Source organism: Oncorhynchus tshawytscha, linkage group LG13 (genome assembly GCF_018296145.1).
Source record: "Oncorhynchus tshawytscha isolate Ot180627B linkage group LG13, Otsh_v2.0, whole genome shotgun sequence".
NCBI lineage: Eukaryota > Metazoa > Chordata > Actinopteri > Salmoniformes > Salmonidae > Oncorhynchus > Oncorhynchus tshawytscha.
The window spans coordinates 76,820,791-76,844,382 of record NC_056441.1 but is presented as its reverse complement, the minus strand read 5'-3'; the positions used below and the strand labels follow the sequence as shown (position 1 = coordinate 76,844,382).

The following is a 23,592-nucleotide window of genomic DNA, read 5'->3' as shown; positions in this document are numbered from 1 at the left end:
TTTGAGAGGACTGACTTTTTTAGTTTGTAAAATGTATTTTTCCAGATGAAGTCAATAAAGGTGTTGTTGATGTCTTTATTAGGTAGAGGGATTTACAAATAAAGATAATGAGGCGTACACAAAGCGAGACAGTCCCTCTGCCTTGGACAGAAGCACTCTCCCAAGTATAGAAAGATCCCTTTGTAGCCAATTATTAAATATATTATTGGTTTTCTTAAAAAAACAAATTGCGAGAAATGAATGTCTGACTAAGTGGTTTTTTGGTAGATGTATTCCTAAATATTTAACACAGCCCTTTACAGGAATATTTTCGATTTCTTTACATCAGAGTCATATAATCATAAGATTTCACATTTAGAAATGTTCAGTTTGAGTTCAGATGTGATAGAGAATGCAGTGATAGCATTAAGGGTAGGGACGACCTGGTCTTTGTCTTAAAAAATAAAAAAAAGAGTAGTAGCATCAGCCAGTTGGGAAATTTTGATTGCTATGTAAAAATGGATAAGCCATGCAGATTTGTATTATTAAGAATATCTAGAGATAAAGTTCCACTACCAAAATGAATAAAAAGGCTGAAATTGGGCATCTCTGTTGTACACTTCTGTTGATACTGAATATTTTGGAAGTAGTAAGTTTTAATATCACATAACTATTTATCTATGTAAAAAAAAATGTGAATGACTTTGAAAACAATTTCTCCGAAACCAAAATGTTTAAGAGACCGAAAGAGAAATGAATGTTCAATTGTGTCAAAGGTTTTACAGAAGTCCAAAACTAAAATGACAGCATCGGAGTCAATTGCATCTGAACACTAAACGAGTGTATTGTAATCAATATTTAATAAAGTAATTGGTTTCCAATTGTCAATGAAAGAAGGGTATTTGTCAGGCTTCGGAATCAGTGAAATAAGGCCCTTTTTCATAGTGGAGACTATTTTACAATTTTCAATGACACCTTGAAGCATATTAAAAATAGGGTATTCTAGTATCTCCCAAACCTGCCTATAGAATTCATCTGACAGGCCATCAGGGCCAGGTTATTTCCCTTTTTTCATTGAATTCAGACCCTCATCTATTGTCTTCGATTGACACAGGTGAATCGCAAACTGTGGAACTAATCTTCAATTACAGGGACATAATTCTGAATGTGGCAAATGTAGCTATCACAGCCATCTTCCTGAAATTGTGAGTTGTAAAGGTTTTCATAAAAGGACTAGACCAATGTTGATAATATCAGCTATTGTAATGGGATCTTTGCATTATTTTAACTTTATTTAACTAGGCAAGGTAGTTATGAACAAATTCATATTTTCAATGACGGCCTAGGAATAATGGCTCATTTTTACCTTGTCAGCTAGGGGATTCGATCTTGCAACTTCCCGGTTATTAGTCCAACGCTCTAACCACTAGGCTACCTGCCGCCCATTTACGTCATCAATTTTCAGTTAAATTACACATTTTGTTTTGGAGTATCTCTTTTCAAGTGCAAACAAATAGTTGGTGTTTCTTTTCGAGTTCTTAGTTGTTTCATGTGGGGTGGCCTCTCAAAACGTCATATCCTGTTTGTGAGCGTTTGGACGGGGCCTGCTGATTAATTGAAGCACCAGCAATAACAGGGGACTGAAGGTAAAAGCAAAGATTGTTATAACGTAAAAGGGAGAACAATAATGCCGGAAAAAAATACATATGAACTGTAATTCCAAATCATAACGATTTGTAATTCTTTAAAAGTTGACTAGTAAAAACTAACGTACAATTCGCGAGTTTACACGACCACCGTTTTACTAACGTTATGCTAAGTTAGCTAACTAACCTGCAATAACACGCCGCCGTTGTGGGAAGAAAAACAAGCTCAGCTGGCATTCGTTGGTTATTTTTTGGAGGATGTGAGACAGAGATCAATACACCACCTTGGAGAATCTGCAGAGGATTTGCTACTTCGTGAGAGTGTTATCCAGTTTGCTATTATTTCGGGGAGAGGGTCTCTTTGGCTAAAGTATCTACAGAAGTCAAGGTAAGGAGCTTATTGTCAGTCGACGCAGAACTCGAATGATTGAGAACTAGCTGTTAGGAACTAACCAGCGAATGTTAGCCAGCTAGCTGCTAACAACACACAACTAAAGGCAGTAAAACGTTAATTTACTATTCAATTCAAATGGCTTTATTGACATGGGAAACATGTGCCAAAGCAAGTGCCAAAGCAAGTGAAATAATCAATACAAAATGTACAGTAAACATTACATTAACAAAAGTTTCAAAGGAATAAAGACATTTTAAATGTCATATGGCTATGTACAGTGTCATAATTATGTACAAAAGGGAAAATAAACATAGATATGGGTTGTATTTACAATGGTGTTTGTTCTTCACTGGTTGCCCTTGTGCCAACAGGTCACAAATCTTTCTGCGGTGATGGCACAATGTGGCATTTCACCCGATAGATATGGGAACAAAATGTAATATGTTTTCAAATTCTTTGTGGATCTGTGTAATCTGAGGGAAATATGTCTCTCTAATATGGTCATACATTTGGAAGGAGGTTAGGAAATCCAGCTCAGTTTCCACCTCATTTTGTGGGCAGTGAGCACATAGCCTGTCTTCTCTTGGGAGCCAGGTCTGCCTACGGTGGCCTTTCTCAATAGCAAGGCTATGCTCACTGAGTCTGTGCATGGTCAAAGCTTTCCTTACTTTTGGGTCAGTTACGTGGTCAGTTATTCTCCCTCTGTACTCTCTGTTTAGGGCCAAATAGCATTCTAGTTTGCTCTGTTTTTTTGTTAATTCTTTCCAATGTGTCAAGTAATTATTTTTTTGTTTTCTCGTGATTTGGTTGGGTCTAATTGTGTTGCTGTCCTGAGGCTCTGTGAGGTCTGTTTGTGAACACAGCCCCAGGACCAGCTTGCTTAGGGGATTCTTCTCTAGGTTAATCTCTCTCTAGGTGTTGACTTTGTTATGGAAGGTTAGGGAATCTTTTCTTCGGGTGGTTGTAGAATTTAACGTCACTTTTCTGGATTTTGATCATTAACGGTTATAGGCATAATTCTGCAGGGTCTTAATTTGTGGTTTGTCCCATTTTGTGAATTCTTGGTTGGTGAGCGGATCCCAGACCTCACAACCATAAAGGGCAATGGGTTCTATAACTGATTCAACTATTATTTTGCCAGATGCTTAAAGGCCCTCCTTGTCTTGTCACTCCGTACATGTTGGACCACCAACAGAGCTGATGAAAAGGACTAATCAAGCCATGTCTTTGTTGGTAAATGGCAGTTTGTTTGGTTGATAACGTTAATGCGAACAAATTGGTCAGGTCGTTGGCTAACTGTCACAGGTTACCGGCATCTTTGGCTTTATTTTAGCATGTTTAGTAAGTAACTAGCTACCTACTAAGGTTAACGTTTTGTCTTGCTAACGTTGCTTAGTTAATGTTAGCTAGCTACGCTAGTTAGCTATTAATTTCAGTAGGCCATACAGGATGGCTAATTGTAACTTCATTTTGTAAACATCAGTCATTGGTAGCTAGGTAGAGATAGCCAGATGGCTAAGCTAACCGGCAATTGTTCACAGCAGGTCCTGCAGAGGCGAATTTAGTTCAGAGTGTGTTAACTAACCATTATCCATTGTTGTTCATTCACCGACGCCTCCATGCAGTGGTTTCATTTTATCTGTCAACAAAATTTTTACGGGGCAGGTGTAGATGGCGACCTAGCCGATTAAACTAAACTAAACGATTTATGATGACTTGAGTCGGCTAATATCGATTCATGGTCACCGTTCGACGTAACGCTACTCTGAAAAGGCCCGGTCATTTAAGGCTTCAGTTGAGGTAGCCTCTTGTTTCATGCAGTAATGTTATTTAGCTAAGTCATGTCACCCACACACAAGTTTTTCTTTTGAAAGTAGCAACCTACCCACCTAGTTGATGCTGTTATTTGTGTTGTTTGAATTTGTATCAATTCAAGTGTCTTACTGGTACCCAGTTCTCATCAAAATCAACCCATTAAACAGCCCACAGATTTACACTTGATTATTTTAATAATAGATTTGGAATTGACTAAGTGGAAGGGATCCATTGGATTTTATCTCTGCAAACAGTACAGTTCAAACAGACACCAGTCACTTCTGTGTAATGTCAGGCCCCTCCCACTGTTTATCCTTTTATTTTGTTAACAAATAATCATTGAACATTTGACTACTCCTCTCCCAATAGAATATGGTTAAATCTATGGAGCCTATCCTGTAGCAGAACGTGTTGTCCCATTGTGTTTCTAGGAATTGATAATGCTGGTTCCCCTGTGGGGAGGCAGGTAGCCTAACGGTTAAAGGACAATTTCACCCAAAAATGGTCTTTAGGTATTTGTTTCATTAGTCTCTATTTTCAAAGTTAAATGTCTTAAATTTGATTGCTGACATGCAAAACATTTTGGGACTATATCAATAATGGACTAATAGTTTTTGGGTGGAATTTTCCTTTTCAGAACTTTGGACTGGTAACCAAAGGTCCCAGAGCTGACTAGGTGGAAAATCAGTCGACATGCCCTTAAGCAAGGCACTTAACCGTAATTGCTCCTCTAAGTTGCTCTGAATCAGTGTGTCAAATAAATGACTAAAATATATAATGTTATGCTATTTCTGCCATCTTGGAGATGGGAAGCAAAATGTTTTGGATCCCAACAGACGTCTGACCTATTAGTTGATGAAGGGAAAAGCTCATCCTCTAAAGCAGAACAACTTCACATGTGATTCTTTGAAACTCTCATGTCAATCTATTGGCCAGGAGACCAGTTGCCATGATGAGCTGCAGTTTGGATTGTGCTTTGTAGTAGAGGTCGACCGATTAATCGGTATAGCCGATTAATTAGGGCCGATTTCAAGTTTTCATAACAATCGGAAATCTGTATTTTTGGGCGCCTATTTTTTTTTTTTTTTCACACCTTTTATTTAATCTTTATTTAACTAGGCAAGTCAGTTCAGAACACATTCTTATTTTCAATGACGGCCTAGGAACAGTGGGTTAACTGCCTTGTTCAGGAGCAGAACGACAGATTTTCACCTTGTCAGCTCGGGGGATCCAATCTTGCAACCTTACAGTTAACTAGTCCAACGCAATAACGACCTGCCTCTCTCTCGTTGCACTCCACAAGGAGACTGCCTGTTAGGCGAATGCAGTAAGCCAAGGTAAGTTGCTAGCTAGCATTAAACTTATCTTATAAAAAACTATAAATCAATCATAATCACTAGTTAACTACACATGGTTGATGATATTACTAGATATTATCTAGCGTGTCTTACGTTGCATATAATCTGACTGAGCATACAAGTATCTGACTGAGCGGTGGTAGGCAGAAGCAGATGCGTAAACATTCATTCAAACAGCACTTTCGTGAGTTTTGCCAGCAGCTCTTCGTTGTGCGTCAAGTATTGCGCTGTTTATGACTTCAAGCCTATCAACTCCAGAGATGAGGCTCGTGTAACCGAAGTGAAATGACTAGCAAGTTAGCATGCGCAAATTATCGTTATGTTGCAGGTTCGAGCCCAGGGAGGAGCGAGGAGAGGGACGGAAGCTATACTGTTACACTGGCAATACTAAAGTGCCTATAAGAACATCCAATAGTCAAAGGTTAATGAAATACAAATAGTATTGAGGGAAATAGTCCTATAATTCCTATAATAACTACAACTTAAAACTTCTTACCTGGGAATATTGAAGACTCATGTTAAAAGGAACCACCAGCTTTCATATGTTCTCATGTTCTTGAGCAAGGAACTGAAACGTTAGCTTTCTTACATGGCACATATTTTACATGGAACATATTGCACTTTTACTTTCTTCTCCAACACTTTGTTTTTGCATTATTTAACCCAAATTGAACATGTTTCATTATTTACTTGAGGCTAAATTGATTTTATTGGTGTAATATATTAAGTTAAAATAAGTGTTCATTCAGTATTGTTGTAATTGTCATTATTACAAACAAATAAATAAATCAGCCCATTAATCGGTATCGGCTTTTATGGCCCTCCAATAATCGGTATCGACATTGAAAAATCATAATCGGTCGACCTCTACTTTGTAGGTCTAATCTGAGATTTGACACTGCAGTGTTCAGGCATGTTGCCCATCCCTTGGAACAAAACAAATCGCTAGTGACATACCAGTAGAGAGCTCATCTCTTTACCTGGCAACACCAGAGTACCAGTACTGTTGCCTACCTCCATCTGTCATTACGACTTGCATCATGCCATTTTCTTTTGAAATGTCAGTTGGAAGTCAGAGTAATGGGTAAACAAACCGAAAAGAGGCGACAGATCAAGCTAGCTGCAAAAGATTTTACCCAATTTGGTCATGTTACTACCATGATGGTAGCACTAGTTCTGTTTGTCTTGTTCCTCTAGAGCAGTGGTTCCCAAACTGAGGGGTCGGCAGGAACTCAACTTGCTCTTTAAAGTTGTAATTGTAGAATGCACCTTGGGTATTGCATCATCAGTTCTTCTGGTCATGTTTTCTAGCCCATATATATTGTTTTAGTCACTCAAATATCACATGAATACACATGGCAAAATGTATAGAATTGCAAGAAAATTTGCTTTAAACCCACAAAATGTCTCCACCAACAAGAGGGATGTGAACAGTTTGTGTCATCGGCAGTGCTTGTGCGCATAGAAATAGACGTGGATCGTTGCCGGGGGGGAAGCAAGATGTTCCCCAATGCTGGAATGGCGGCCCGAGTGAAAAGGTTTGGGAATCCCTGCTCTAGAGGACTTCACGTGTGTATGAGTTGGGTAAATGAGATAAGGAAGCAGCAGCGGGGGGTGGGGTGATGAAAGGTAGTTGGCAGTTATTTTATTGTGTAGCCTAGTTGTGTAACAGCCGGTGGGCAGTGCATCACAAGGTGGGGATTATTCGGTAGTGCGGTGCCCATGGTAACCAGGAGTACGGCCAGCCTGTGCCAGGGCAAGCTGAGACAGGTGGCCGCTGGGCTCTAACTGAACAGAGCTGGCTGCAGAACAGACACAGACCCAACACTTTCTGGTGATGAGGATTCACATACACACGGGCCAGAATCAGAAAGAGGAGTCAGTCAACAGAGACTTGATGATTTAATAAAAAACATGTCAGCCTTGCTGGTCCAATTTTTTTTGCTCTCCTCATTTTACACCTGCATGCCTGTAAAGGCATCCACATGCTTCCCAACCATAACAGTTTGGAACAGTTAGGCATATGTTTTGACATTTTGAACAGATATGTAATTGTTAATTGGATCAGTCTAAAACATTGCACATACACTGCTGCCATCCAGTGGCCATAATCCAAATTGCACCCGGGCTGGAATAATACATCATGGCTGTTCTCTTTCTCTCTCCAAAGATGGTACAAAAACAAAACTCATGTTTATTTTCTTTGTATTACCTTTTACCAGATGTAATGTTAAATTATCCTACATTAATTTCACATTTCCACAAACTTCAAAGTGTTTCCTTTTAAATGGTATCAATAATATGCATGTCCTTGCTTCAGGTCCTGAGCTTACAGGCACTTAGATTTGGTCATTTTAGGCAGAAATTGAAAAAAGGGTCAGATCCTTAAGAGGTTTTAACAAACAATAGAACTATGCACAAGGACTACTTTTAAAAATGGCCACTGAAAATGTTACCAACACATTTACAGTGCATTCGGGAAGTATTGACACCTTTTTCCACATTTTGTTACATTACAGCCTTATTATAAAATTTTGGAACACATTTAAAACAGATTCATTATGTACATAAGTATTCAGACCCTAGCATCCCGAGTGGCGCAGCGTTCTAAAGCACAGCAACGCAGGTCTATCTGCGTCACTACAGATCCTGATTCGATCCCAGGCTGTGTCACAGCCTGTCTCGACCGCAAGACCCATGTGGCGGCGTACAATTGGCCCTGCGTTGTGTGGGTTAAGGGAGGGTTTGGCTGGCCGGTTTGTCCTTGTCCCATCTCGCTCTAGCGACTTCTGTGGCAGGCCGGGCGCAATGCACGCTGACATGATCGCCAGGTGTACGGTGTTACCTCCGACACAATGGTGTGCCTGGGTTCTGGGTTAAGCGAGCGTTGTGTCAAGAAGCAGTGCGACTTGGCGGGGTCATGTTTCAGAGGACGCACGGTTCTCGACCTTCGGCTCTCCCGAGTCCGTACGGGAGTTGCAGCGATGGGACAAGACTGTAACTACCACTTGGATATCATGAATAAGAGGTGAAAAAATATAATTATTCAGACCTGTGGCTATGAGATTCGAATTTGAGCTCCGGTGCATCCTGTTTCCACCTGTGGTAAATGCAATCGATTCGGCATGATTATGAAAGGTACACACCACAGTTGACAGTGCTTGTCAGAGCAAAAATCAAGCCATGTGGTCGAAGGAATTTTCCGTAGAGCTCCAAGAGAGGATTGTGTCGAGGCGCAGATCTGGTAAAGGGTACCAAAAAAATTCTGCAGCATTAAAGGTCCCCAAGAACAAGTAGTTAGCTATTCATTTCAGTAGGCCATACAGGATGGCTAATTGTTACTTCATTTTGTAAACATCAGTCATTGGTAGCTAGGTAGAGATAGACAGATGGCTAAGCTAACCGGCCATTGTTCACAGCAGTTCCATCGTTCTTAAATGGAAGAAGTTTGGGCCTTGGCCAGGGAGTCGACCAAGAACCAGGAGCACCAAGTCTAGGTCCAAAGGCAGCTTCTACCCCCAAAGCCATAAGGCTCCTAAACAGCTAATCAAAGGGCTACCCACACCCCTCTTTTATGCTGCTGCTACTATCTGTTTGTCTTTCCATTGTACTTTAACTCTACCTACATGCACATAAACCTCAATTACCTCTACTAACCGGTGCCCCCACACATTGACTCTGTACCGATATGTCCTGTATATAGCATCGCTATTGTTATTTTTCGGCTGCTGTTCAATTATTTGTTAATTTTATTTTCTATTTTTTTACTTCATACTTTTTTCTTTACTTCATAAAGCGTTGTTGGTTAAGGATTGTAAGTAAGCATTTCACTGTAAGGTCTACACCCGTTGTATTCGGCACATGTGACAAATACAATTTTATTTGATTTTGATTTGAACCCGATGGTCACTCTATAGAGCTCCAAAGTTACTCTGTGTAGATGGTTGTCCTTCTGGAAGGTTCCCCCATCTCTGCAGCACCAATCGGGCCTTTAGTAAAAGGCACATGACAGCCCGCTTTGAGCGTGCCAAAAGGCACCTAAAGACTCTTAGGCCATGAGAAACAAGATTCTCTGGTCTGATGAAACCAAGATTGAACTCTTTGGCCTGAATGCCAAGCAACACATCTGGAGGAAACCTGGCACCACCCCTACGGTGAAGCGTGGTGGCAGCATCATGCTGTGGAGATGTTTTTCAGTGGCAGGGACTGGGAGGCAAGTCAGGATCGAGTGAAAGCTGAATGAAGCAAAGTTCAGAGAGATGCTTGATGAAAACCTGCTCCAGAGTGCTCAGGACCTCAGACTAGGAGCGAAGGTTCACTTTTAATAGGACAACGATCCTAAGCACCCAGCCAAGACAACACAGGAGTGGCTTCGGGACAAGTCTCTGAATGTCTTAGAGTGGCCCAGCCGGAGCCCAGACTTGAACCCGATCGAACATCTCTGGAGAGACCTGAAAATAGCTGTGCAGCGACACTCCCCATCCAACCTGACAGAGCTTGAGAGGATCTGCAAAGAAGAATGGAAGAAACTCCCCAAATACAGGTGTGCCAAGCTTGTAGCGTCCTACCAAAAGACTCAAGGCTGTAAATCGCAACCTAAGGTGCTTCAATAAAGTACTAGGCAAAGGCTTTGAATACTTTTATCTACAGTTGAAGTCGGAAGTTTACATACACTTATTAAGTTAACTCTTTTTTTCAACCACTCCACAAATTTCTTGAAAACAAACTATAGTTTTGGCAAGTCGGTTAGGACATCTACTTTGTGCATGACACAAGGAATTTTTCCAACAATTGTTTACAGACAGATTATTTCACTTAAAGTTTCTCACTGTCTGCATGTTTTATGGGCAAATGTTTGCTCTTTTGGGGGTGGGGGGGGTGTCTGTTATTGTACTGTCCTGAGCATTAACGTCTATATGTTGGATAACATGAATGACATGACTATTGTTGTCTCTTGCTAGGCACGTGAGGTTTCAAGACTGCTAGGGTTGGAGCAATTGTAGCGCAGTATTAATTATAATGAGCCAAGCAGCTGAATTATGAAAACAAGTGATTTTAACCTTAAGATGGTACGAATTCTACAAAAAATGTATTTAAATATCCTTGCTGTCCTGTAGAGCAATGGTTTCCCAACCTTTTTCAGTTAATGTAACACCAAGTACATTTTGCTCTGTTCAGAGTACCACTGAAGTACCCCCTTATGTATATTTTACCAGTAGGCCTATGGTCTCATGAGTCTTCTCAAGTACCCCCTGTGGATGGGCCAAGTACTCCCAGAAGTGGAAAGCCAAATTAGTTGCAAACAATATATTCTGGGCACCATCAGACTACTCAAGATGTTTTGAGAGCAACAAAATGTTCATGCAGAAACAGGGGTGTAACTGGAAATATTGGTTATGTAAAGAAATGGCTATAGCTATATACTTTGCTTTGGCAAATTGGGTGGGGTTATATCCTTCCTGTTTGGCCCTGTCCGGGGGTGTCCTCGGATGGGGCCACAGTGTCTCCTGACCCCTCCTGTCTCAGCCTCCAGTATTTATGCTGCAGTAGTTTATGTGTCGGAGGGCTAGGGTGAGTTTGTTATATCTGGAGTACTTCTCCTGTCCTATTCGGTGTCCTGTGTGAATTTAAGTGTGCGTTCTCTAATTCTCTCTTTCTCTCTCGGAGGACCTGAGCCCTAGGACCATGCCCCAGGACTACCTGACATGATGACTGTCCCCAGTCCACCTGGCCGTGCTGCTGCTCCAGTTTCAACTGTTCTGCCTTAATAATAATAATAATAATAATAATAATAATAATATTTCAACCATGCTGGTCATTTATGAACATTTGAACATCTTGGCCATGTTCTGTTATAATCTCCACCCGGCACAGCCAGAAGAGGACTGGCCACCCCACATAGCCTGGTTCCTCTCTAGGTTTCTTCCTAGGTTTTGGCCTTTCTAGGGAGTTTTTCCAAGCCACCGTGCTTCTACACCTGCATTGCTTGCTGTTTGGGGTTTTAGGCTGGGTTTCTGTACAGCACTTTGAGATATCAGCTGATGTACGAAGGGCTATATAAATAAATTTGATTTGATTTTGATTTGATCTATATACGATGATGATGATGATGATGATGAATGATATGTAGCCAATAATGGGTGCTCGATATGCACTAGGCTAGATATGCATATTGGCTGCCTAGGCTAGATAATTTGCTAATTCATAAACGTTAATGATATACAGTGCATGACACAAGTAATATTTCCAACAATTGTTTACAGACAGACAATTTTGCATATAATTCACTGTCACAATTCCAGTGGGTCAGAAGTTTACATATACTAAGTTGACTGTGCCTTTAAACAGCTGGGAAAAATTATGTCATGGCTTTAGAATCTTCCGATAGGCTAATTGACATCATTTGAGTCAATTGGAGATGTACTTGTGGATGTATTTCAAGACCTACCTTCAAACTCAGTGCCTCTTTGCTTGACATCATGGGAAAATCAAAGGAAATCAGCCAAGACCTCAGGAAAAAAAATGGTGGACCTCCCTCCAAGTCTGGCTCATCCTTGGGAGCAATGTCCAAAGGCCTGAAGGTACCATGTTCATCTGTACAAACAATAGTACGCAAGTATAAACACCATGGGACCACGCAGCCATCATACCGCTCAGGAAGGAGAGGTGTTCCGTCTCCTAGAGATGAACGTACTTTGGTGCGAAAAGTGCAAATCAATCCCAGAACAACAGCAAAGGACCTTGTGAAGATGCTGGAGGAAACCAGCTCAGCATTGAAGAAGCCTCTGCTCCAAAACCGCCATTAAAAAAAGCCAGACTACGGTTTGCAACTACACATGGGGTCAAAGATCGTACTTTTTTGGAGAAATGTCCTCTGGTCTGATGAAACAAAAATAGAACTGTTTGGTCATAATGACCATCATTATGTTTGGAGGGAAAAGGGGGATGCTTGCAAGCTGAAGAACACTATCCCAACCGTGAAGCACGGGGTGGCAGCATCATGTTGTGGTGGTGCTTTGCTGCAGGAGGGACTGGTGCACTTCACAAAATAGATGGGATCATGAGGGTGGAAAATTATATGGACATATTGAAGCAACGTCTCAAGACATCAGTCAGGAAGTTAAAGCTTGGTTGCAAATGTGTCTTCCACATGGACAATGACCCCAAGCATACTTCCAAAGTTGTGCCAAAATGGCTTCAGGACAACAAAGTCAAGGTATCGGAGTGGCCATCACAAAGCCCTGACCTCAATCCTATAGAAAATGTGTGGGCAGAACTGAAAAAGCGTGTGCGAGCAAAGAGGCCTACAAACATGACTCGGTTACACCAGCTCTGTCAGGAGGACTGGGCCAAAATTCGCCCAACTTATTGTGGGAAGCTTGTGGAAGGCTACCCAAATGTTTGACCCAAGTTAAACAATTTAAAGGCAATGCTACCAAATACTAATTGAGTGTATGTAAACTATTCTGACATTTCACATTCTTAAAATAAAGTGGTTATCCTAACTGACCGAAGACAGTGAATTTTTACTAGGATTAAATGTCAGGAACTGTGAAAAACTGAGTTTAAATGTATTTGGCTAAGGTGTATGTAAACTTTCAACTGTAAATGTGATTTGTCTAAACCTTGTTTTTGCTATTGTGTGTTTAAAATTGATTTAATTAGATTAAGGCTGTAATGTACTATCCCTTACTCTACTATTGTACAGGTGACCATCACAAAGTAGCCTTCTGCCATTGTAATCCTACTTTTTTTCATGCCGCCTAAGTCAAGTTTTTCTTTATTACTTTCAGAGATGGAAAAATGTGTTAAATATATATATTTTATATTTATTTTTTATATTTATATATAATCTTTAAGAACTTACAAAATAGAAGCTAGACAGGCAGAATAGAACATTCCAAAACAATGAATTTAGAAGTATTTTATGTTTGAGCAAAAGAACACCGGGCAAAATCTATAGAATTGCAGGAAACTGGCTTTAAAACGGCAAAATGTTCTCAGCTCAATGGAGAAATTTGTACAATTTGCAGCAAATTGGCTTCTGCGGCACCAAGATGGGGGCCTCTATAATGTACTCTAAAATGTAGCCTCCCCGACGACCAACCACGCTCATTGCCACGCCCCCTGCCATGCAACAGTGTTTTTCCTATCTGACAGTGCCTCTTTATTTCCAGTTTACATTACACACACATCTTGGAAAGTGATGTTTATGTAATCGTCATGTGGGCAATTATTTTCCATTGTCATAAACCAACGCAGTGACATGTTTTCATGATCATCAGTACTCAGCTTTTCATTTGTAATAATAATCAATGAATATGTATTCTCTTTCAATTGCGGCTAATATGTTTATCTCTGGTCTTTCTGTCCCCCAGGTATTGAGTGGCGTTTTTGTCAGAGACACATCTGACGCCCTTCGCCAACAGTCACAGCTCCCCCCCATATTCCCCCTGTGACCACACCCTGACACCACGCAACCCTCCGTCCTCTGCCCCAGCATGAACGACATCAGTGTGGTCAGAGAGGGCTGGCTCCATAAGAGGGGTGAGCTGAGCTTCACTAGTTGCTGTTTCACTGTGTCTGTTACTAGGACACTGTGTCCACTTTACTCAGAATTAGTTAAACATAAACCCTAATATAGTGGGGAGAACAAGTATTTGATAACCTGCAAAATCGGCAGTGTTTCCTACTTACAAAGCATGTAGAGGTCTGTAATTTGTATTATAGATACACTTCAACTGTGAGAGACGGAATCTAAAACAAAAATCAAGATAATCACATTGTATGATTTTTAAGTAATTAATTTGCATTTTATTTCATGACATAATTATTTGATACATCAGAAAAGCAGAACTTAATATTTGGTACAGAAACCTTTGTTTGCAATTACAGAGATCATACGTTTCCTGTAGTTCTTGACCAGGTTTGCACACACTGCAGCAGGGATTTTGGCCCACTCCTCCATACAGACCTTCTCCAGATCCTTCAGGTTTCGGGGCTGTCGCTGGGCAATACGGACTTTCAGCTCCCTCCAAAGACTTTCTATTGGGTTCAGGTCTGGAGACTGGCTAGGCCACTCCGGGACCTTAAGATGCTTCTTACGGAGCCACTCCTTAGTTGCCCTGGCTGTGTGTTTCGGGTCGTTGTCATGCTGGAAGACCCAGCCACAACCCATCTTCAATGCTCTTACTGAGGGAAGGAGGTTGTTGGCCAAGATCTTGCGATACATGGCCCCATCCATCCTCCCCTCAATACGGTGCAGTCGTCCTGTCCCCTTTGCAGAAAAGCATCCCCAAAGAATGATGTTTCCACCTCCATGCTTCACGGTTGGGATGGTGTTCTTGGGGTTGTACTCATCCTTCTTCTTCCTCCAAACACAGCGAGTGGAGTTTAGACCAAAAAGCTCTGTTTGTCTCATCAGACCACATGACCTTCTCCCATTCCTCCTCTGGATCATCCAGATGGTCATTGGCAAACTTCAGACGGGCCTGGACATGTGCTGGCTTGAGCAGGGGGACCTTGCGTGCGCTGTAGGATTTTAATCTATGACGGCGTAGTGTGTTACTAATGGTTTTCTTTGAGACTGTGGTCCCAGCTCTCTTCGGGTCATTGACCAGGTCCTGCTGTGTAGTTCTGGGCTGATCCCTCAACTTCCTCATGATCATTGATGCCCCACGAGGTGAGATCTTGCATGGAGGCCCAGACCGAGGGTGATTGACCGTCATCTTGAACTTCTTACATTTTCTAATAATTGTGCCAATAGTTGTTGCCTTCTCACCAAGCTGCTTGCCTATTGTCCTGTAGCCCATCCAAGCCTTGTGCAGGTCTACAATTTTACCCTGATGTCCTTACACAGCTCTCTGGTCTTGGCCATTGTGGAGAGGTTGGAGTCTGTTTGATTGAGTGTGTGGACAGGTGACTTTTATACAGGTAACGAGTTCAAACAGGTGCAGTTAATACAGGTAATGAGTGGAGAACAGGAGGACTTCTTAAAGAAAAACTAACAGGTCTGTGAGAGCTGGAATTCTTACTGGTTGGTAGGTGATCAAATACTTATGTCAAGCAATAAAATGCAAATTAATGACAACTTTTTATGGTATAGGGGACGCTTGCGTCCCACTTGGCCAAAAGCCAGGGGAAATGCAGTGCGGCAAATTCAAATAAATTGATATAAAAATCTAACTTTCATTAAATCACACATGTAAGATAGTAAATTAAAGGTACACTCGTTGTGAATCCAGCCAACATGTCAGATTTTAAAAAGACTTTTTGGCGAAAGCATAAGAAGCTATTATCTGATGATCGCACAACAGTAAACAAAGAGGGTAGCATATTTCAACCCTGCAGGCGCTACACAAAACGCAGAAATAAAATATAAAACATGCCTTACCTTTGACGAGTTTCTTTTGTTGGCACTCCAATATGTCCCATAAACATCACAATTGGTCCTTTTGTTTAATTGTTGTTTAATTCCGTCTATATATATCCAAAATGTCCATTTATTTGGCGCTTTTGATCCAGAAAAAAACAGCTTCCAAATTGCGCAACGTCACTACAAAATATTTCAAAAGTTGCCTGTAAACTTTGCCAAAACATTTCAAACTACTTTTGTAATACAACTTTAGGTATCGTTAAACGTTAATAGTCGATCAAATTGAAGACGGGTCTATCTGTGTTCAATACAGGAAGACAACAAACCAAGCTACTTTTCAAGTCTTGCGCAACTCTCAACAGTGTTACGCAGTTCCTAGATGGCCATACTTCCTCATTGCACAAATTAATAACCTCAACCAAATTCCAAAGACTGGTGACATCCAGTGGAAGCGGTAGGAACTGAAAACAAGTTCCTAAGAAATATCGTTTCCCAATGAGACCTCAGTGAACAGAGAGACTTAAAAAATAAAAACAATTCTGAACGGTTAGTCCTCTGGGTTTTGCCTGCTACATAAGTTATATTATACTCACAGACATGATTCAAACAGTTTTAGAAACTTCAGTGTTTTCTATCCAAATCTACTAATAATATGCATATCTTATATTCTTGGCATGAGTAGCAGGAAGTTGAAATTGGGCACGCTATTTATCCAAAAGTGAAAATGCTGCCCCCTATACCTTAAGTTAAAAATAATACAATGTGATTTTCTGGATTTTTGTTTTAGATTCCGTCTCTCACAGTTGAAGTGTACCTATGATAACAATTACAGACCTCTACATGCCTTGTAAGTAGGAAAACCTGCAAAATCGGCAGTGTATCAAATACTTGTTCTCTCCACTGTATGTATGGCTCATGTGCCCCTCTAACTCCCGCTCTCCCCCCTCTCTAACTCCCGCTCCCTGCAGGAGAGTACATTAAGACGTGGAGGCCGCGGTACTTCATCCTGAAGAGCGATGGCTCCTTCATCGGCTACAAGGAGAAACCAGAGATGTCGTCCGACCACAGCCTCCCACCCCTCAACAACTTCTCTGTGGCAGGTTGGTCTCTGTCATTTTTGGGCCAACTTCTGGAGCCTGGTGGTACTTGGATGAGAGTTGCTTGGTGCTGTTCACACAGATTGGCTCTCTTAATTGTTTTATTTTATTTTTTATTATTCCTTGTGTTTCCTCTCCTGGAATCCTTTCCTCACATCATAAGATTACTTTTTGAGGAGGTTTTTAGGGAAGACTGGGGGAGAGGAATCGAGGGACGACTATTGAGATTCACTCAGTGTCTAGAGTAGCGCACTCTAACTTCTCGATTACTCCCTGTCTGCAGAGTGCCAGCTGATGAAGACAGAACGGCCCAGGCCCAACACGTTTGTCATCCGCTGCCTACAGTGGACCACAGTCATAGAGCGCACCTTCCACGTGGAGAGTAACGAGGAAAGGTGAGAACAGAAAGGTCCAGAGGCAGGGACAACATGGAAGAGTTGAGTGGGTGTTTCTCTGTAAACTGGTCAATGCCCTCCTTCTCCAAGTTGTATTATTTTTACATAACCAACTTTCAGGATTAGAGGTCTGCAATTGACCCCATTAGTGACCTCACTAGTTAATCACCCTCATATCCACCGTATCTACACACATACACTCAGTCAATGTACATTAATGTCTTTTGGGCTTGAAGTGATCTACATTTAACCTCCTCTCTCCTTCCAGGGAGGAATGGATGAGGGCGATCCAAGCGGTGGCCAACGGCCTGAAGATGCGAGAGGAAGAGGCTCCCATGGACGTCACGTTTGGCTCCCCCAGCGACTGCAGCAGCATGGAGGAGATGGAGGTGGCCATGTCCAAGTCCCGCAACAAAGTGGTCAGTGTTCTGCTGCCAACCTAGCAGACCTGTCATTGTCCCCCTAGCAACCTAGCAGACCTGTCACTGTCCCCCTAGCAACCTAGCAGACCTGTCACTGTCCCCTAGCAGACCTGTCACTGTCCCCTAGCAACCTGCAGACCTCACTGTCCCCCTAGCAACCTAGCAGACCTGTCACTGTCCCCTAGCAACCTAGCAGACCTGCAACTGTCCCCCTAGCAACCTAGCAGTCCTGTCACTGCCCCCTAGCAACCTAGCAGACCTGTCACTGCCCCCCTAGCAACCTAGCAGACCTGTCAGTGCTCTTTGTGTTTGTCCAACAGCCCTCCTCTAGATGTGGCTGCGTTTGTCCATTGGAAACTCTGTATCCTAGTTCTGAATATCTCCTCCTTAGTAACAGTACCTCATCACAGCGGGTTTACCATCTCCCTATGTGACCTGGGCCATAGTGTGTGTTGGTGCGTTTTCTGCTCCATTCTCTGCCCGTTCTTCATCTAAAACCGTTGTGCAGGTCTATGTAAACTCTTTATTACTTATACTCTGTAATTGTCATGGTCAAATAAATCCTGTCATCCAAACTGTCTTGAGAGTTCAGATCTCAGACTTATTCATGGTGTTTGTCTCCCCCCCCACAGACCATGAGTGACTTTGACTACCTGAAGCTGCTAGGGAAGGGAACGTTTGGCAAGGTGATCCTGGTGAAGGAGAAGGCCACAGGAATGTACTACGCCATGAAGATCCTGAGGAAAGAAGTCATCATCGCTAAGGTAACCATTTGGCATCAAAGGAAATGACAGAGGCGTCCAAATGGTTCCTTATATATGGCGGTACTTTTGACCGGTACCCATAGGGCGCTGGTCAAAACTAGTAGTGCACTATATAGGGAAAAGTGTTCTGTTCTGTACGAGGCCAGACTTCTGCACCATACCCCTGGAAGTATGCTGCTTTTGATGACTGTTACTTCTTGGTTCTATTGTGGGTTCTTGAGTGGCTCAGAAGTCCAAGACCAGCTGTACACTGCTGGGTGAATGTCTGTCCCTCATGGTGTGTTTTTGTGTGATGTGTTCCATAAGGATGAGGTAGCACACACAGTAACAGAAAGCAGAGTCCTTCAGAATACAAGGCATCCCTTCTTAACGGTGAGTTCCTATCTGACATTATCTGACCTTACTGATTACAACATTTCATCAAGGAGCCACCTGATTCAAATGTGGTCACTAATTCTGACTCCTCCCCCCACCTCACACACAGACACTGAAATATGCGTTCCAAACACATGACCGGCTATGCTTTGTGATGGAATATGCAAACGGAGGAGAGCTGTTCTTTCACTTGTCGCGAGACCGTGTGTTCACAGAAGACCGGGCACGGTTCTACGGTGCGGAGATTGTGTCTGCGCTGGAGTACCTCCACTCACAGGACGTTGTCTACAGGGACCTGAAGGTAATGGCCGCTTCCCTGTCTGTATGTCTGGCTGATGTTTCCCTGACGCACCTCCTCACATTGAAAGTATATTCTCGAGACTAACATTTCGCACAATATGAAATATGGTCTGTTTTCCTGGACCCAGATGAAGCCCAGTCTTGGACTAAAAGTCCTTCTGAATTAGTATAGGACTAGGCTCAATCCTACCACAGACTGCTTAATCTGGGTCAAGGAAAACGGCCCATATTTCCTGTTGTTTGAAATGTTTCCGTACTGTTTCACCCATTTCATATGTAAATACTGTATTCTAGTCAAGTCCATTCTATTCAGCTATAGCTTTGTGTGTGTGTGTGACTATTCTATCCTACGTGTTCTTCAGATATACTACATATTCTGTCCACAACGTCTATACATCCCATCATATATAAATATGTGTATGCGACAATACTTTGATTTGAGCACAAGCCTCTTGGTGAAAAGCCTGTAAGTCTGTGGTCCATTCTACAGTTAGCTGTCATGTCAGCGGTGGTGTTTTCTGCTGCTGATTCTCCTGTGGTCACTCACTCTTCATTCTCTCTGTCTTCCTCTTCCAGCTGGAGAACTTAATGCTGGATAAAGATGGACACATAAAGATCACAGATTTTGGACTGTGTAAAGAGGGAATCACAGACGGGGCTACCATGAAGACCTTTTGTGGGACTCCAGAATACCTTGCACCTGAGGTAACTACAGCACAGTGAACAAAATCATACATTCTAGTTGTGCTTTGAACAGTACATGGCAGTGTGCCCAGTTAACAATTCCAGATGCATTCCTTGCTGGTTTCTCATCTTGGATTGGGTTCCAGTCAATAATTCTCTATCCAGCAAATAATGCTTAACATAAAAAGTTAATAACTCTACCATTGTAAAGTAAATGATTATCAACCGGAATAGACAGCCCGTCTCCAAATAGTTCATTGTTCAAATTGCAATGGCTTCCATAGAATTGGATTAGCTATTTCTCTTTGTATCTCTCTCCCCTCCAGGTATTAGAGGACAATGACTACGGCCGAGCGGTGGACTGGTGGGGCCTGGGTGTGGTCATGTATGAGATGATGTGCGGTCGACTGCCCTTTTACAACCAGGACCACGAGCGGTTGTTTGAGCTCATTCTCATGGAGGAGATCCGCTTCCCCAAGAACCTGGCCCCCGAAGCCAAGGCCCTGCTTGCTGGCCTGCTCAAAAAGGACCCCAAGCAGAGGTGTGTATTTCTGTCTTATATTTATATATATTGAGTGAAGAAAATAGTGACGATGCTGATGATTACTGATCATTTTGTAGGCTTGGAGGTGGACAAGAAGATGCCAAAGACGTGATGACTCATATGTTCTTCACCACCATCAACTGGCAGGATGTGGTAGAGAGGAAGCTCTTGCCTCCCTTCAAGCCCCAGGTGACGTCAGAGACGGACACGCGATACTTTGACGATGAGTTCACGGCACAGACCATCACCGTAACGCCCCCGGACAAGTGTGAGTTGAATGTGTCTCTTTGTGTTTGTCTCACTGTTTAAAAATGTTTTTTAATTGTAGGAAGAAAAATAAAACATTTCCTTGTTTGTGTATTAAATCTCCTGGTTCTGTCTACTCCAGACCACAGCTTAGATGCAGAAGACCAGGACCAGCGCACACACTTCCCTCAGTTCTCTTACTCCGCCAGCATACGGGACTGACCTCTCTCGCACACACTTCCCTCAGTTCTCTTACTCTGCCAGCATTTTGGACTGACCTCTCTCGCACACACTTCCCTCAGTTCTCTTACTCCGCCGCCAGCATACGGGACTGACCTCACACACTCACATGAGCAGGCAAGCTACCACATGTTCACACACTAGCACTGCTGGGGAAATGAGTGCGCGTGTGCACACAGACTGACACACTCAAACAAACACTTGCACAAGACACACACACACACCAGGAAGTGGTGAAAACATGGATCCTAGAGCATGACGTGATGACTGACCTCAGCAGGCCTGTGTGGATAGACTGGCGGCCCTGTCTCTCATTCTGACGGGACCAGGTGGAACAGGACAGGGCTGCCCTTGGCCATGCCTGCAGGACCCCACCTGTCTGCCCTCCACACTACTACTACACTGGGCACATCAAAATATCAACAACACTTTACCATCGCTGGGTTATGCCAGCAAATACCACTCCACCACCAGCCAAACGCATGCTGCACCTATCCAACACACACGAAGTCTCTGACAAGCAACACATTAATCCTTCCATACACTGCAGATGATTTTTTTTGTTTTTTTTTACTACTGGATAAAAAAAAAATAATAATAATAATCCAAACAAATGTAGAAACACATGAAAGAATAAGAAAAATATTTTTTTGGGGGGGGAGGGTGAAAAATATTTAAACTAGTTTTTATTTTGATTGTTACGGTTTTAAAAGCCATATTTCTGCAATTTACAAGTGCTCTTGCTGAAACTTGCTGTTACAAGTCGTGTGGACTGTTCCTACAGAGGGAAAGTGGAGTGGGAGAGGGGTAAGAAGAAGTGTGTACCTTGAAGAGTAGCCATTTCCCTGCTTGCACTGTGTATAGGAATGGGTTTGAGTGTGTGGAAGAGAATGTATGAACAACCATTTGAATTTCAACATCAGTTTTATGTTTATGCATCTGCATGGATATCTTTGGATTCTGCATGTCGGCTAAACAAGGAGAAGAAAGGACACTACAGCACAGTCGATGAGACTTTTAAAGGGAAAAGAGAGGTGGTGGAGTTGTAGCTTCAGCAGCCCTGTGGATTGACTTGTTCCCTGGTGGTTAGAACAGTCATGAGAAAAGAAAGAATAGAAGAGTGACCACAGCGCCAGCCTGACCAATCCCCTGTCCGGAGCCCAGTCCAGATCCCCACACAGCCATTCACATTTTTCCAGTAGCTGTCACTCCCTCTGAGCAGAAATATCCTGGAGAATAGCTGTCAATCATTTTTTCAAATCATCTGTTCACTTTTTATGTTGATGTAAAGATCTGTTGTTTTTTAAATAATTGGAACGTTTCCATATTTAAGGATGAAACCGTTTTAATCATGGATCAATTATTATTTGTGATGAGGCCAAGCTAGACTCATCACGAGGTTGATATTGAAGGTGGTGGTTAGTGTTTTTAAAGTAATATAAGACACAGACTAAGTCATTTGTCAGTATGCCGGAGTAGGACCATGTAAACAAGGGTTGGTGTCAATTTAGGAAGTCAACGGCGTTAGTCATGGATTGAAATGGAATTGACTCCAATTCTGGTGTGATGCTGTATATAATGACGAGATGGTCTTGTCTCTGCTCAAACAAAGGGAGTCGTCCCAAAGGCGGGAGGGTAGTCAATCTGCTTATCGCTGTATTCTCTCGTAGACAGATTTTGACGGAAGCGGAACCCTCACATGATGCACCAGTCTTGAATGCGTGCCTACTCCCCGTAAGGCATATAGAGAAGTGGTCACAGGTGAAACAACCATTGTGAGCCACAACTAAGTGCTGTGACATTTAATTTTTGCCTTAAAAAAAAAAAGATTCCTTCACTCATGGAACATTTCATTTATCTTTGTTCTTGATATAAGTTGTTCCCTTTTGGTCCACCTATTCCATAACTTTGGAAGACATTGTCTCAATTGTATATTATATTAAATGTGTGTGTGTATAAAACAAGTTTAAACATGTTTATTTCTTTAGGTTGTTCATTTCGATCATTCATGTGTTCCTTTGTGTGTGTGTGTGTGTTTGTGTGTACTCATGCACAGCAGCAGGTTGATGTGGGGCATTGTAGAACAGCTCTCGAGTCTGTACCTGTATCCTCCGTACCTCAGTGGGTTAGTATAGTCTGACTGCTGTACTCCAAGGCTGAGGCTATGAGAAACGGCAGGACCGGATTTCAGGGACAACCTCCCTCTGATGGACCTCTCATGTCGTCTTCAATGTTAGGATGGCCACGAGGGGGTGTTGTGGACCTTTTGTAATGTTGACACTGGCAGTAAAGCCACACGTCTCTGAACCTTGTTGCTCTCTGTCTCAATAAATTGACCATGCTTTGTCTAGTAGTGTGCACACCTAACATGCAAGCCAACACCCCTGACCTCTCTTGTAGGTTTTACACACAGACAATCGATATGGAACTCTTCACTGGCAATGTAAATACCAAAAAGGTTTGATGAATGCATCATTTATAGGCTAGAAGAGGGGAAATCCACAGCTTTGTAGATAGAATGTGAGTTGTAGCTTTACAATGATTACCTTGCTTCTCTGTATTTTGAATGTGATCAATAGTCACGAATGTCATATTGCAATGCTGGTGTACCAAGAGTTCTTAGCTTGTTTTTGAGTTGAGGTTTACCTGGGGAGGAGCTATGTTTTTAGGGAGAAGACTATGTCCTGGTAGACAGCTTCGGCTCCCTTGTTACAAGTATGTGCCAGTAAAGACTTTTACTGAATTAAGTGTTTGTCTCTTTCTTCATTTGGTTACCAGCTTCAATGTCCCATATGCTACCTTCTGCCGCTGTGCCCTCGAGCAAGGCACTATACCCCTAATTTCTCCAGTGCCCTGCTCCCAGCCTGTGATGTGTTCGAGGACCGAGCACGTCCCTATTCTCATAGACAGGTCTGCAGTGGAGCAGATTGAGAGCTTCAAGGTCCTTGGTGTCCACAT

The 23,592-nt window shown here is 42.3% G+C and overlaps 1 protein-coding gene across 2 annotated transcripts; it reads left to right on the top strand.

The window, feature by feature from the left end:
* Window positions 1-1,414: 1,414 nt before the first annotated feature.
* Window positions 1,415-23,381, top strand: akt2 (v-akt murine thymoma viral oncogene homolog 2). 2 transcript variants are annotated; one of them, XM_024443270.2, is made up of 12 exons: window positions 1,415-2,013; window positions 13,571-13,739; window positions 16,536-16,667; window positions 16,948-17,059; window positions 17,328-17,478; window positions 18,114-18,245; window positions 18,552-18,617; window positions 18,730-18,921; window positions 19,497-19,625; window positions 19,931-20,145; window positions 20,226-20,416; window positions 20,537-23,381. In XM_024443270.2, the coding sequence occupies exons 2-12, from the start codon at window positions 13,694-13,696 to the stop codon at window positions 20,614-20,616; spliced, it is 1,446 nt and encodes a 481-aa protein (XP_024299038.1). In that variant the 5' UTR covers window positions 1,415-2,013; window positions 13,571-13,693; the 3' UTR covers window positions 20,617-23,381. The 2 variants fall into 2 exon arrangements, with proteins under 2 accessions (XP_024299038.1, XP_024299039.1); XM_024443271.2 differs by having other exon boundaries at window positions 1,519-1,625.
* Window positions 23,382-23,592: the final 211 nt, after the last annotated feature.

Coding starts and splice junctions, on each gene's coding strand:
- akt2 (XM_024443270.2), top strand. CDS start 13,694: ATGAACGACATCAGTGTGGTCAGAGAGGGCTGGCTCCATAAGAGGG. Junction 13,740..16,535: donor GGGCTGGCTCCATAAGAGGG/GTGAGCTGAGCT, acceptor CGCTCCCTGCAG/GAGAGTACATTAAGACGTGG. Junction 18,246..18,551: donor AAGAAGTCATCATCGCTAAG/GTAACCATTTGG, acceptor GTGTTCCATAAG/GATGAGGTAGCACACACAGT.